Raw genomic sequence first — 12,958 nt, 5'->3', positions numbered from 1 at the left:
GACTCTATTGCAAGAATCCCCCTTTCTGCTGCCAAAGGTGTCGAGAAAGCACCCTCCACACTACCTTTTTCGGTTAAAACCAATACTGCTATAGACCCTGACCAAGGCCGCCGGTTTGGCTGCGCACCTTTGCTTCTCCCCTCCGCCCCCAAACCTGTCTAAACCCCCCGCCGGGATCTGATACCAGATGATTATGACCACATGAAACCCACCAGGCCCAGCTGGGACCGGACACCCCCCAAAGGCAGTGTCTCCCCCCCTCCTTGGCCTCACACCAAAACTGGGAAACCTCTCCCTGAGACCACCTGTCCCACCACCCCGGCCTCCATATCCGTCTCCCTTACGCACAAATTACAGCCAACCCCTTGCTCCCTCTTTACCCCCCACCAAATTTATTCCTTCGGTTCCTCCCCACACACCTATCAATTCAATTTTAAAAAAAATTAAGCCACTTTTCAGCTTCTAATGAGGATTTTTAAAAGAAATTTAAGCCAATTTTCAACTTCTAATAAGGAATAAGCCTTCCTTTCTACCTTACACCGCTCCCCCTGGGGTAACTGCTTCAGCCCTTCCCAAGACCAGAGACACCCCCACCAATTTAGACCTCCCCCCACCCTCCCTGGGGGGGGTCCCTTCTTTTCTCCTTCTACTCCCCCCTCCCACACCTATCGATTCAATTTTGTTAAAGAAATTTAAGCCACTTTTCAACTTCTGATGAGGAGAAAGGGGTTCCTGGCCCTCCTTTCTACCTTACACCACTCCCCCTGGGGGTAATTGTTTCAGACCCCCCCAAAAAAACCTTTCCAAGACCAGAGACACCCCCAATTTAGACCTCTCCCCACCCTCCCCAGGGGGGTCCTTCTTTCCCCCTCTGCTCAAGAGCCCCCCTTCTCCCCACAGCCAGGTCTCCCCCCTTCCCTGCCCCCTCCCTCAGCTCCTCGCCCCCCACCCAAGTCTGTCTTTCTTGCCCTTCTAAGCAAAAAACGCGCCTTTTCCCGTCAGCCGTATTCCGCGGCAGGCGCCGTCGTAAAACGAGCGAGGAAAGGCAGAGCCAGCCGGCGAGGGGTTGTTTACTTGGCGTTTCTTTACGGCTGTGCCGTAAAAAAAAGCCAAGTACCCTGCGCGGCCGAAACAGGGAGGGTGGAAACTACAGTACCCACAATGCCCCTCCGGCCAGTAACGCGACCGCGAGTTGTTTTAAAAGATACATGTCGATTTTTTTTTTAAATCCTTCTTTGTTGGGTTCACGGTAGAGTCAGGATCGTACCCCGGTGAGCCAGTTCGCCGTGAAATGAATTTAAAGGAAGAACAGTGTGAGAGGAGGGGGGGAGAGTGGAAACTACACCCCCCAGAATGCCCCGCGAGGAGTCCCTCGCCTACTAGCCGCTTTTTAATTATTTTAATCATATTCTGATATAACATGCCCTAGGGATCGTATGGAGCTCCTCACCGTTCACTAAAATCAAATTTAAAAAATAAAATTTAAAAAAAAGAATAAAGGTGTGAGGCGAGGAAGGAACAGGTCAGACGCTCGACGACACCCCCCCTCCCCAGCATGCCCCGCGACTACCAGCCACTGATTCAATTTGTATTTATTTTGCTATTCCGTGCCTGGCACTCACCAAAGCTTCCCGCTTCTTCGATCTAATTAACTTTTTTTTAAAAAAAAATTGTTTTGTGTGTGAGGGGGTAGGTTTGGTTTTACTTCCGGGTCAGGCGCGTCAGAAGCCCAGCGGGTCACGTGAGCCCAAGATGGCCGCCCGGCGGCGGCTGTGAGTGGGAAGTGACCGTTCCTGGCGGAGGCGCGGGGCGAAGGGAAGGGCAGAGGCCGGCGAGGGGGCGGCCGCGGCTGGGGCCGGGCCTAGCGCCCACTTTCTCGGGGCTGGAGGGCAGGAAGGGGCGGAGAAGGCCCCGTGTCCCCGGGGGGGCGGAAGGCTGGTAGCTCGTATTGGGGAGGAGGCCGGATCCAAACCCATAGAGGGTGGGGGGGAGTAGGGTGACCCCCAAATGAAGGGACTGACCTCACCCCCAGACCCATCTGAGGCAGAGGGGTGACCTCCCCCCAGGTGTAGGGCAAGGGCCTCCCCCAAATAGGGAGGTCAAGGGGGCACTACAGGGGGCAAGCAACTTCCTAGACAAGTAAATCATAAGTGGAGGGGGTAGACCCTCCATTAATAGTTGCTTCATTAGTTTGGGGGTGGGGGAGAGGACCCCCCAGTTGCCTCCTCCAGCACCGATGGGTTCTGGGTGACCGAGACAGGGGAGAAGGGAAACACTGCCTTTTATCGATGCCCCGTTGCCGGAAGCACCCGGAAACATGATCAGCGCCCCAGATGTGGTGGCATTTACCAAAGAGGAGGAGGAGGAGGAAGAAGCCTACAGCGACCCGCCTTTGCCCGAGGAGTACTCCGTGCCTCTCTTCCCTTTTGCCAGCCATGGGGCCAACCCCTGGTCCAAGCTCTCCGGCGCCAAGTTCACCCGGGACTTCATCCTCATCTCGGAGTTCTCAGAGCAAGTGGGGCCCCAGCCGCTGCTCACCGTTCCCGACGACGCCAAGGTTTCTGGCACCTTCGATCTCAACTACTTCTCCCTCCGCATCATGTCGGTGGATTATCAGGCTTCCTTCGTTGGGCACCCGCCTGGATGCCCGTACCCAAAGCTGAACTTTGTGGAAGATTCGAAAGTCGTGCTGGGGGACTCCAAGGAAGGAGCTTTCGCTTACGTACACCACCTGACGCTCTACGACCTTGAAGCTAGGGGCTTCGTCCGTCCTTTCTGTATGGCCTACATTTCTGCCGATGAGCACAAAATTATGCAGATGTTTCAAGAGCTGTCTGTGGAGTTCTCGAAAGCCTCGGAGTGCTTAAAGACTGGCAACCGCAAAGCCTTTGCAAATGAACTGGAAAAGAAACTGAAAGACCTCAACTATACCCGAACTGTGCTGCACAACGAAACAGAGATCCAGAAGAAAAACAACGAGAAAGGGTACTACACGACGCAGGCCATTGAGAAGGCCAATGAACTGGCCAGCGTTGAGAAATCTATCATAGAGCATCAAGATCTTCTCAGACAGATCAGATCTTATCCTTACAGTAAGCTGAAAGATTCTGATTTTCATCCTTATGAGCCAGAGAGTGCAATGGAACCAGCGGAAGACAACTTGGAACACGGATTTACTACCTCGAAACCTGATGAAACTGGCGAGACAAATCCATATCCTCGGCGCTCTTCTTACATCCCGAAGCTCATCAAGGCAAAATCCGCCAAGTGTTTTGACAAAAAACTCAAAACCCTTCAGGAGCTGTGCGATGTGTATTTTTTCACCCAGACGCTAGATCAGTTACATCAAATTGAGAAAACGTTCCGAGGGGACGTTTGCTATCTCCTCACCAATCAGATCAGCAGAGAACTTTTGAAACGACAAAAAATTACCAACTTCCTTTTTGAAGAGATGTTCGCTGTTGATGAAAGACCACCTGAGAAGCAGTTGAATGCCTTTGAGGGATCTCCTCTGGATTCCTCTGATGCCAAATACTTGGAGGTCTGTCCTGTTCCAAAAACATTAGTTAGCTTGACAGCTTACAAATCCAGTGTTGAGTCTGTGCCCATTAAGATGGATCAGGAGCTCGAAGATGCCCCAGGCACGGATGTCGGCGACCCAATCGCTTATGATCTACAGGATAATCTTGGATACCTTGATGCAGATCTCAAAGGAAGTGTCAGTAGCGGTGAAAGTATTGAGGTTTTGGGGACGGAGAAGTCTGCAGCTGCCCTCGCTCCGTCCGAAAGCCAAGTCAGCTTGCTGCCACCACACCCTAGCCCGAAGGCAGCAAGGAACAAAGCCGTCAGCGGGAGGACCATCAGCGAAGACAGCATCGAGGTCCTCAGTACGTGTCCCTCGGAAGCGCTGATTCCTGATGACTTTAAAGCGAGCTACCCAAGTGCCATTAATGAAGAGCCTTACGCTGATGAAGAAGATGAAGGTCTTCGCTTCAGCCCCAGTTTAAATCTGGACTGCGCTGAAGAGGTGGGAAGCAACCCAGAACCTGAAAACCTACTTCCTACAGACTCTGCTTGCTGCATCGGGAAAGAGAGCCCTAGCTTTCTGGAGCCATTGCCCAACCTGGCCCCCAGACTTTGCGACGACGATGGGGTAGTCAGCATCCCACCCCGGCCCTACCGGCAGGTGGACCAGGAATTTCGTGTAAACTTAACAGACTATTCTTCTCACGACGGCATCTTGGGAGGTCTCCTGACATACGAACTGGACCCACATTATCTCACGAGCAGCCGAGAGACGAGTAAAATAAGCCTGGATAAGTGTTCGGACTCGAACACAAGCTACATGAGCAGTGCAGGGTCGACAAGCTCTGACAGGACTCCGTCGCCCGCTCCCCTCGTCGGCCTCTCAGGAGAGAGGCACAAGAAGAAAGCCGGCCAGAACGCGTTGCGGTTCATCCGGCAGTACCCTTTTGCTCACCCGGCCATCTATTCCCTCCTAAGTGGCAGGACGCTGATCGTGCTGGGGGAAGACAAAGGGGCCGTGGAGAAGCTCATCATGGCGCTCTCTGTTTTTGTGCCCTGTTGCGGGGCACACACCAAGCCTGTGAAACACTGGACCACCTCCTCTTTACACATCATGGATTTTCAGAAGTGGAAGCTGATTGGATTGCAAAGGTAAAAAAAAAAAAACGCTAAAAAAGCTAACTTTGTCTAGACCTTCGCTTTCTAGGGAAGGCCTGTTTGCTCATTTGCAGAACCCGCACAAAGCTGCAGTAAGTTAGGGCAGGCTTACACAAGTTGTGACTCTCTCCTCCCACCTAATGACAGCTTACTAACAAGAGGACGTGATGTCCTCTTGTTATTCGAGTTATGGCAACATTGTTTGATGTATTCAAGTTGTGAGAGTGTCATATTGTATCATAGCAATTATTAATTGTTAATAGTACTTACCTGAGAATATATTCAATTTGCACTTATTGCACTTACCTGATTGTTAGCTTAATTTTGCTGAATTTTTTGTTGTACTTATGTAACACAGCATTTTTATCCCCTTGTGTGGCTTTACAATACTTATACTAACTGTCTATGGCAGCCCACCAATGACTCATCCCCCCCCCCATTTTATTGCACGCCTGGAAGCGCAAAGACTGAGCATTCGTCAAGCACTTCCCAGTTTGGTGAGAGAGAGCCAGTGTGGTGTAGTGGTTAAGAGTGGTGGTTTGGAGCAGTGGAGTCTGATCTGGAGAACCGGGTTTGATTCCCCCCTCCTCCACATGAGCGGCAGAGGCTAATCTGGTGAATTGGATTGGTTTCCCGACTCCTCCACATGAAGCCAGCTGGGTGACCTTGGGCTAGTCACACTCTCTCAGTCCCACCTACCTCACAGGGTGTCTGTTGTGGGGAGGGGAAGGATTTTCTAACCGTTAGAGCGGTTCCTCAGTGGAACAGGCTTCCTCGGGAGGTGGTGAACGCTCCTTCCCTGGAGGTTTTGAAGCAGAGGCTAGATGGCCAGCTGTCAGCAATGCTGATTCTATAACCTCAGGCAGATGATGAGAGGGAGGGCATCTTGGTCATCTTCTGGGCATGGAGTAGGGGTCACTGGGGGTGTGGGGAGGGGAGGTAGCTGTGAATTCCCTGCGTTGTACAGGGGGTTGGACTAGATGACCCTGGTGGTCCCTTCCAATTCTGTGATTCTAAAACCTGCACTGATGGCACCCAAAACTACTCCCCCTTAGGGAGGATGTCTTAACAGGGCAGCCCGTTTTTCTGGCTTACATAGAGCTTATTTTCAGTCATGCAGTGCTGTCATGGCAGCTGTTGCCAAAACCACGTTTTAAAAAATCTGCAAAGCCAATCAGAGGCCTTTGTGGGCAAGAGCCCCAGCTGGGCCCCGCACCCTTGCTTAAAAACCACTTGGCGGGCACCAGGGAAAGGTGTCAGCGGGCGCCATGGCGGACCCCCGTCCTAGTCCGACACTCTGACCACTACACATGTTGCGTTCTTTGACCGCACCATCACATTGAACAGTGTTGCGTAACGGGTTTTGCTCTATACGCAAAGTGTCCCTAACCAATCCCCTGGCAAGGGGACAGAGTGGGCTGTCTCATATGTCCCTGGGAATAATAGTGCTTGTGACTCTTTACTATCTTCTGTGTGGGGGTGGCCACTAACACGACTTGATTTTGCAGCTTAGGCTTCTTCCTATATATGCAGACCTGGGTGGGGCCAAAACATCTCCTGGGAATTAGCTTGTCCATTCACAGTGGAGCAAACGATAAACGTAACATCGATTATTTATTTACATGATTTATACCTCGCCTGTCTCCCCCAAGGGGCTTATGTGATTCTCCCCCCTCCCTTTTATCCTCACAACAACCCTGTGAGGGAGGTCAGGCTCAGATAGAGTGATTGGCCCAAGGTCACCCAGCCAGCTTCTGTAGCACAGTGGGGATTCGGACCCTCGATCTCTCAGCTCCTAGTCTGATACTCTAGCCAGCGTGGTGTAGTGGTTAAGAGCGGTGGTTTGGAGCGGTGGACTCTGATCTGGAGAACCGGGTTCGATTCCCCACTCCTCAACATGAGAGGCAGACACTAATTTGGTGAACTGGATTTGTTTCCCCACTCCTCCACATGAAGCCAGCTGGGTGGCCTTGGGCTAATCACAGCTCTCTTAGAGCTCTCTCAGCCCCACCTACCTCACAGAGTGTCTGTTGCGGGGAGTGGAAGACAATCGTAAGCCAGTTTGATTCTTCCTTAAGCGGTAGAGAAAGTCGACATATAAAAACCAACTTTTCTTCTTCTAACCGCTACACCTCTCCCCCTTCTTTATTTTATTGGCTGCGTTGACAGCCTTCCTACCGATGCACCCAAGGGGGTGGGAGTTAGCAGTTTAAACTAACCGCTTCTGCTCCTTTCTATCCAGGACGTCTTCCCCAGCAGGCCTCAACGCGCTGCACTCCCTCAGCCGCTACAGCCGCTACATCAGCATCCTGGACGCGGACAGCAAGACCCTGCGCTGCCCCCAGTACAGGGGGGTCCTGATCCCCCGCCTGGCTGACCACCGCACGCAGATCAAACGGGGGAGCACGTACTACATGCACGTCCAGACTGTCCTCACCCAGCTGTGCTCCAAGGCCTTCCTGTATACCTTCTGCCCTCACCTGCACCTCCCCATCCGAGAGGGGGAGACGGAGGAGTCCGTGGCGGCCCGGCAGCGGAACTTCCTGAAAACCCGCCTGGGGCTGGCCAACGAGGACGGCAAAGTGCTGCAGTATCTGGCCGAGCTTCTCAAACTCCAGTACCTTCAGGATCCCGTCCGGGGGGTCAGCCCGGTGCTCAGGTTCGATTACGTGCCCAGCGCGCTGTACAAAATTTGACCCCCTCCGGCCTCACCCCGCCACGTCCTCTGGCTCGACATTCATCTCTGCTCACCCGTGGCTCCTTGCCGGCCTTCACCCACTTCCAGTGTGAACACAGTCTGTAAAGTGGTATAGAAGGACCCATACGGGGGGGGGGGGGGCGTCCTGAGAACGGGCAAAGCTCTCCTCGTTCCAGTGAGACTTTGCAAATCTCCATCACACTTCTTTTTGTCTTTTTTTTTTTAAAAAAAGATATCGTCAGCTTCTAAATCACTGTTTAATGGAACCATTCTGTCTTGTGTGGGAGAGCGGGGAATTGTTTCTTTACGGAGCGGGAGCTGGGTAACAACAGGGAGTCTGCTTGGAAGAGATGCTGTTGGGGGAGTGATCTTCAGGGTGGCGGCCTGTGTGGGCACTTTTGGAAACTAAGTCGCAGAAACCTGCTTTTGGGAGCATAGCAAACCTGATTTATTTATTTATTTTGAAGTGGAGGTGAATGGATGGGAAATGGAAATTGACGGTCTGAACAGATAAGAATTTGGTTGCCCAAACGGAACCTCGCAAAAATCCCTTTCTGGTTCATGGGGTCTCCTTCACAGAGGCACCACTGAGTTAAGATGGCTCGTGGAACTGAGCATCCTTGGCAGAGGTGGAAGGTGTTGGGGTGGCGAGGCAGGAGGTGGCAGGATTGTGTCTGTTTCCGAATGTTTGAAAGCACAAAGAGGTCTTTGATGGCTTGAATGTAACGCCCCATGGCCTGATAGTCCGCTGTTCCCAGAGGGAAAGGGGGAACCTGTACCCGTCTTTGCCGCTCGCAGAACGAAAAAGAAAATGACCACCAAAGGGTATCCTTTGGGTTCTCTCTAACAACATGCAAAATGGCCTGTGCAGTTGCCCCAAATAATGCACTGCTGAAGGGAGCTCTTGAGGGGGTGGTATTGCCCAGTTCTCTTACCCCCTCACACTCAGGTGTCATTGGGAACGAATGTTACTGGAGCAAGGCTGTATTTTATTTTTATTTTGCGTGTGTCTTTTTGCATGCTGGTTTTTTGGGAGGCTGGGCTCGGCTTCGCCCTCCCTGGCGTTGCCGGCCTCGGGTTCCGCATCGCCGCCCGCTGCTCCCCAACTCTTGTCCTGTTGCTCGACTTTGCCACTGGCAAAGCCAATGCAACGGTTTTACTACCTCTGCCGTAGTGTCGTGGGAACGGTTGCCTCCAGCACCCTGGCTCACCACTTTGCAGACGCCACATACCTCCCCGCATCGCAGACTCTGCTGGAAGCTGCCTGGTCGGAGCTGATGAATCTTTGAGGTCCTGTATAGAATCAGTACTCTTCTTTCTTTTTGTCCAAGGAAAACGAGATCGCTGAGGAAGCGACATGTCATCTAGACCTCTTTTGGCTACAGTCAGGAGATATGGGCTGGCTAGGTATCCCTTTTCAGAAGAGGGAAATGCCAACAAGGGGACCCAAAATTCCCCGGGTTTCCTGTCTTTCAACATCCCCATGCTATTTTCTGCGTCGAGCGGCTTTCAGCCTGGGCGGAGAGGTGACAGTTTTACAAGAGCGCTATCGAACAACCTATATATATATTTTATAACCTCTGTTTAATGTGATGATGTGAGGCAGAATTCTGGGATTTGAATGTAAAGTTTCTCAATGTTCTAGAGGGAGCTTCATGGCCTGGGTATATCAGGTGGAGTGTTTGAAGAATCCTTGGAAATTTCCAAAGCTGCACTATTATTTGAAGGAGGAGAGAAAGGGAGTCCCGTTCCAAAAGGGAGATTTCTCATCCAAATGCTGCACTTTTTGAACCCCTTCAGTAAAAACATGCGGCACCTGGATTTGAGCACAAGACAACAGCAGGGTTTTCAAGGGATGGCGCAGAGGAACGCCATTTGTGCCAGGATCCTGATCCTAAGTAGGCGAAGGGACCGCAAGTCCCTCCTGCATCGGTGGATGCCGCGATGGTGTGGGAGTAGGCAGGGTTATCTTTTTGTCGTGCTCCGGTCCACTTTTCTGGACTCGGTAGCATCAAAACCCAAGCGGGCTGCCATATTGAGCAACCCCACCCCGTGCCGTCGCTCAGCCGCATCTCGAAGCTTGTCAAAGACGCATCGGCTTCCCTGTGTTTACTTTTTGCCTTTTTCCCCTCCTGTTTTGAGAACAGCCCCAAACGTTTAACAAGGAAGAAGCCAGTCTCGATAACTATTAACGGGAGCTAGCGGGTAGCACTGTCTGAAAGGTGATGCTGAGGGGAGGGGCGTAAGGTGTGCCCAAAACTGGATCCTCGTAGCCAGCTCGCCAACTCCCTTTCCCCAATGTCTGGGAATATTTATGTCTTAACATCCTGTATGTTTTCCTTGCTCCGGTTCCATCTCACAGGCTGCTGCTTGTCAGGCAGGGAATAGCCAGTGTCATGGGATCGCGGTGACCCGCAGAGGTTGAGGCTTTGGGGGATGGTATTTCTGAAGGAAACCCCATAGTGCCTGTCTGACGTGGCTGGTCCTGGTCTTTTGTTTTTTTAAACCATCCTCCTAAACTTCAAGCAAGTTGTTTCATTTCTAGTTATTCACTTTTGGGGGACAGCAGAAGCAGAGAGGGACTCGTTTCCCCGTCTGTGCCTGCGAAAGAGGACAGGGTCCCCTAACAGGGGGAGGGGGTTTTTCTTGCTTTGCTGGCATATGAGGCTGCTTGTCTGAGAATATGATTGCCCTTGTAATGCTAGCCTTCCATATAGATTTTCCCCACAAGCCAGGAATGTGTCATCATATTTGGGCACCTGTGATGGGAAGGTGGAGGGAATCCAGTAAGGCCGTGTGGGTGTTCAGTCTGGGATTCAGCCTTCTATTCTCAGAGTTCTTTTATGCCTTAGCTGAAGAGAGCCCATCTTTCGTATCCGCAGCCAAATCGCTGGCTAGAAGCTGTTGAGAGCGTGCCCAGTTAGAAACGGTGTGAGGAATCCCTGCTGAGGTCAATCTTAAATCTCCCCCGCTTCAGTTGTGGTTTCAATCTCTGTTTAGTTTGCGGATGCAAACGGCGCCATCCTGATCTGAGTTACACCCTTCTAAGCCCATTTACATCAGCGGACTTAGAAGGGTGTCACTTTGCTTTTGGATGGCGCCATGAGCGGCATGCGCTCGAACGCAAATGTGAGCGGCTTGCGCTGACAGGATGGACTCCTCGACAGAGCCACCGACCGCAAACGTCAGACTCAGTTCTCAATAGTTCAGGGGCTCTGTTGAGGACCCAGTAGCGTGCACCTTTGATTTTTACAAGAATTCATGGGGTCATAGAGGCCAGAACAACTGTTAAAAAAAACCCCCGCAGTGGCAGTCCTTTGCCCAATGTGCTGTAGAGCCAAGAAAGCATAGTTGACCCCCCCACCCCGGAAACCCGTGTGTTGCCCTTCCGTGTGTCTTTTTGGCCGTCCCAGCTCGGGCATTCAGATTTGTGCCTAACTTCCTGTCTTTGTGCTACTGTGTTCCCGTGAAACGGTGCTCATTTCCCCCCCATCCACCCCCCACAAAAAAAACCCAGAGATTTTTTCCAACCAGAGGTGTTGCAAGGCATCTGAGTAGGAACGATTTGTCCCTTCCTCTTTTTAGAGGGGGCATGCAACAAACTGACCCCACGTATTCAGCTACAGACACCCAGAGGCGTCTGCCGTCCTATTAAATATAGTCAGCAGCTCAGGAGCGCTTACCAGAGCCACTTCCAGAACTGAGCAGGCATGTGATTATGAGGTGGTTTTTGAGCATAAAATTGCTGCAACTCATGAGGGTCATATAGAAGGCTTGGACTTACTCCAAGTGGGAATGTTGCAACTCTGACCTAATCGTCCCCACGCAAATCGGGTTTGCTTTGCCCGGCGACGAGCACTGGATCAGCGGTCCAGATGCTGATGCGCTCGCAGTCAGAATGCCGATCCCTCTCGGGCGCCGGAGAATTGGTCAGCCCTTTTCCCCATATCGCTGCGTCTTGCTGTTCTAGTCCGCCAACTCACTCTCTCTTGCTCTCCACGAGGTCGGCGGCAGCCCCCAAACACGCTCCTCTGTCCCCCGCACCGCCTCCTCGCCTTTCCAAACGCCTTCTCCCCACGACTGCATGTTAAGGTTCTCATCCCTTACCTGTGTGTACACCACACCCTCCGTGTAGGCAGTAGTTAGGCAAAACAAGACAAAAACTGGAGCAGCATGCCTTTTGTACCTTAGTGCTGTTGGGGTGTTTACTTGCACAAGAGCTTAATGGGGGGGGGGGAATGTTTAAACACCTGGCGACTAGAATGAAAATGTGTACATTTAAAACAAAAAAGCTGGGGGGAGGGGGGAAAATTATTTATTCGGGCCGATATTTTTGAAATGTACATTTAAAAAACTGGTTGTATTTTTAAAAGCTGATATATATATATATAATAACCCTTGGCGTATATTGTGGTTACGTTCTTAATTTTATTGTGCCTAGTAAAAATTGTCCTGACTATACGAACAGGGTCGTGTGTTCTGGTAAAATGGGACGGGGAGGGCGATCCCAGGAGGATTCTAAGTTTGCAGTTCAGACGCTCCAGAGGCAGGCCCTGCTTTGAGATTTTGAGGCAGAATTTTGCCTCCCTGCAGAACAGCCTGTTTTATCGACTTTGCTTTTAAGGGGACATGCCAAAACCCTCTTCCCCTTTTAGCAGGATCGCAGGCATCAATCGCTATTCTGCAGAGAACAATCGTTGTGAACAGCTGTCGGCATTAAAGAAATCAGTACCTTTTATAGTTCCAGAGGGCAGCTATGTTGGTCTGCAGTAGAACAGCTATATTCGTGCCCAGGAAAACAGAAAGCTGCCTTCTACTGAATCAGACCCTTGGTCCATCGAAGTCAGTATTGTCTACTCAGACCGGCAGCGGCTCTCTAGGGTCTCAGGCAGAGGTCTTTCACATCATCTTCTTGCCTAGTCCCTTTATCTGGAGATGCCGGGGATTGAACCTGGGACCTTCTGCATGCCAAGCAGATGCTCTATCACTGAGCCTCCCCTTAAAGACAGGGTCTGAGCTTTCGGGCTTCAAAGTTCCCTTTGTCAGATCTGGCGAAGGGCGTTTTGACTCGAAAGCTCATACCCCGACAATCTTGCCGGTCTCAGAGATGCTACCAGATTCGAATCCAGCTGCACCTTTTATAAGCACCTCCTTTGCTTTGCGCATGATTGGAAATCTCTGCGCTGTACTGCAATGGCAGTCTGGGAGTTGCATCTGATGTGCAAGCCCCAGGTTCACAAGAACATAAGAAAGCCCCTGCTGGATCAGACCCAGGCCCATCAAGTCCAGTAGTCTGTTCACACAGTGGCCAACCAGGTGCCTCTAGGAAGCCCCCAAACAAGACGACTGCAGCAGCAGCATCCTGCCTGTCTTCCACAGCACCTGATATAATAGGCAAGCTCCTCTGATCCTGGAGAGAATAGGCATGCATCATGACTACCGGTAGTATCCCTTTTTACTAGTAGCCATGAATATCCCTCTCCTCCATGAACATGTCCACCCCTCTCAACCTCTCCAAAATCAACTTTTCACACAGCTTGCCAACTGCCTCCAAGAGATAAGTTTCAGTATGAAAAA

At 51.5% G+C, this 12,958-nt stretch overlaps 1 protein-coding gene across 1 annotated transcript; it reads left to right on the top strand.

Moving 5' to 3' along the window:
* The first annotated feature begins 2,313 nt into the window (after nucleotides 1–2,313).
* SMCR8 (SMCR8-C9orf72 complex subunit) lies at nucleotides 2,314–7,387 on the top strand. Its single transcript, XM_056866288.1, has 2 exons — nucleotides 2,314–4,677; nucleotides 6,926–7,387. Exons 1-2 carry the CDS (start codon nucleotides 2,318–2,320, stop codon nucleotides 7,377–7,379), a joined length of 2,814 nt encoding a protein of 937 aa, XP_056722266.1. The 5' UTR covers nucleotides 2,314–2,317; the 3' UTR covers nucleotides 7,380–7,387.
* Nucleotides 7,388–12,958: the final 5,571 nt, after the last annotated feature.

This window comes from Euleptes europaea, chromosome 21, assembly GCF_029931775.1.
Source record: "Euleptes europaea isolate rEulEur1 chromosome 21, rEulEur1.hap1, whole genome shotgun sequence".
Classification (NCBI taxonomy): domain Eukaryota; kingdom Metazoa; phylum Chordata; class Lepidosauria; order Squamata; family Sphaerodactylidae; genus Euleptes; species Euleptes europaea.
The sequence above is the reverse complement of the archived record's forward strand: the minus strand, read 5'-3'. Positions and strand labels throughout refer to the sequence as shown.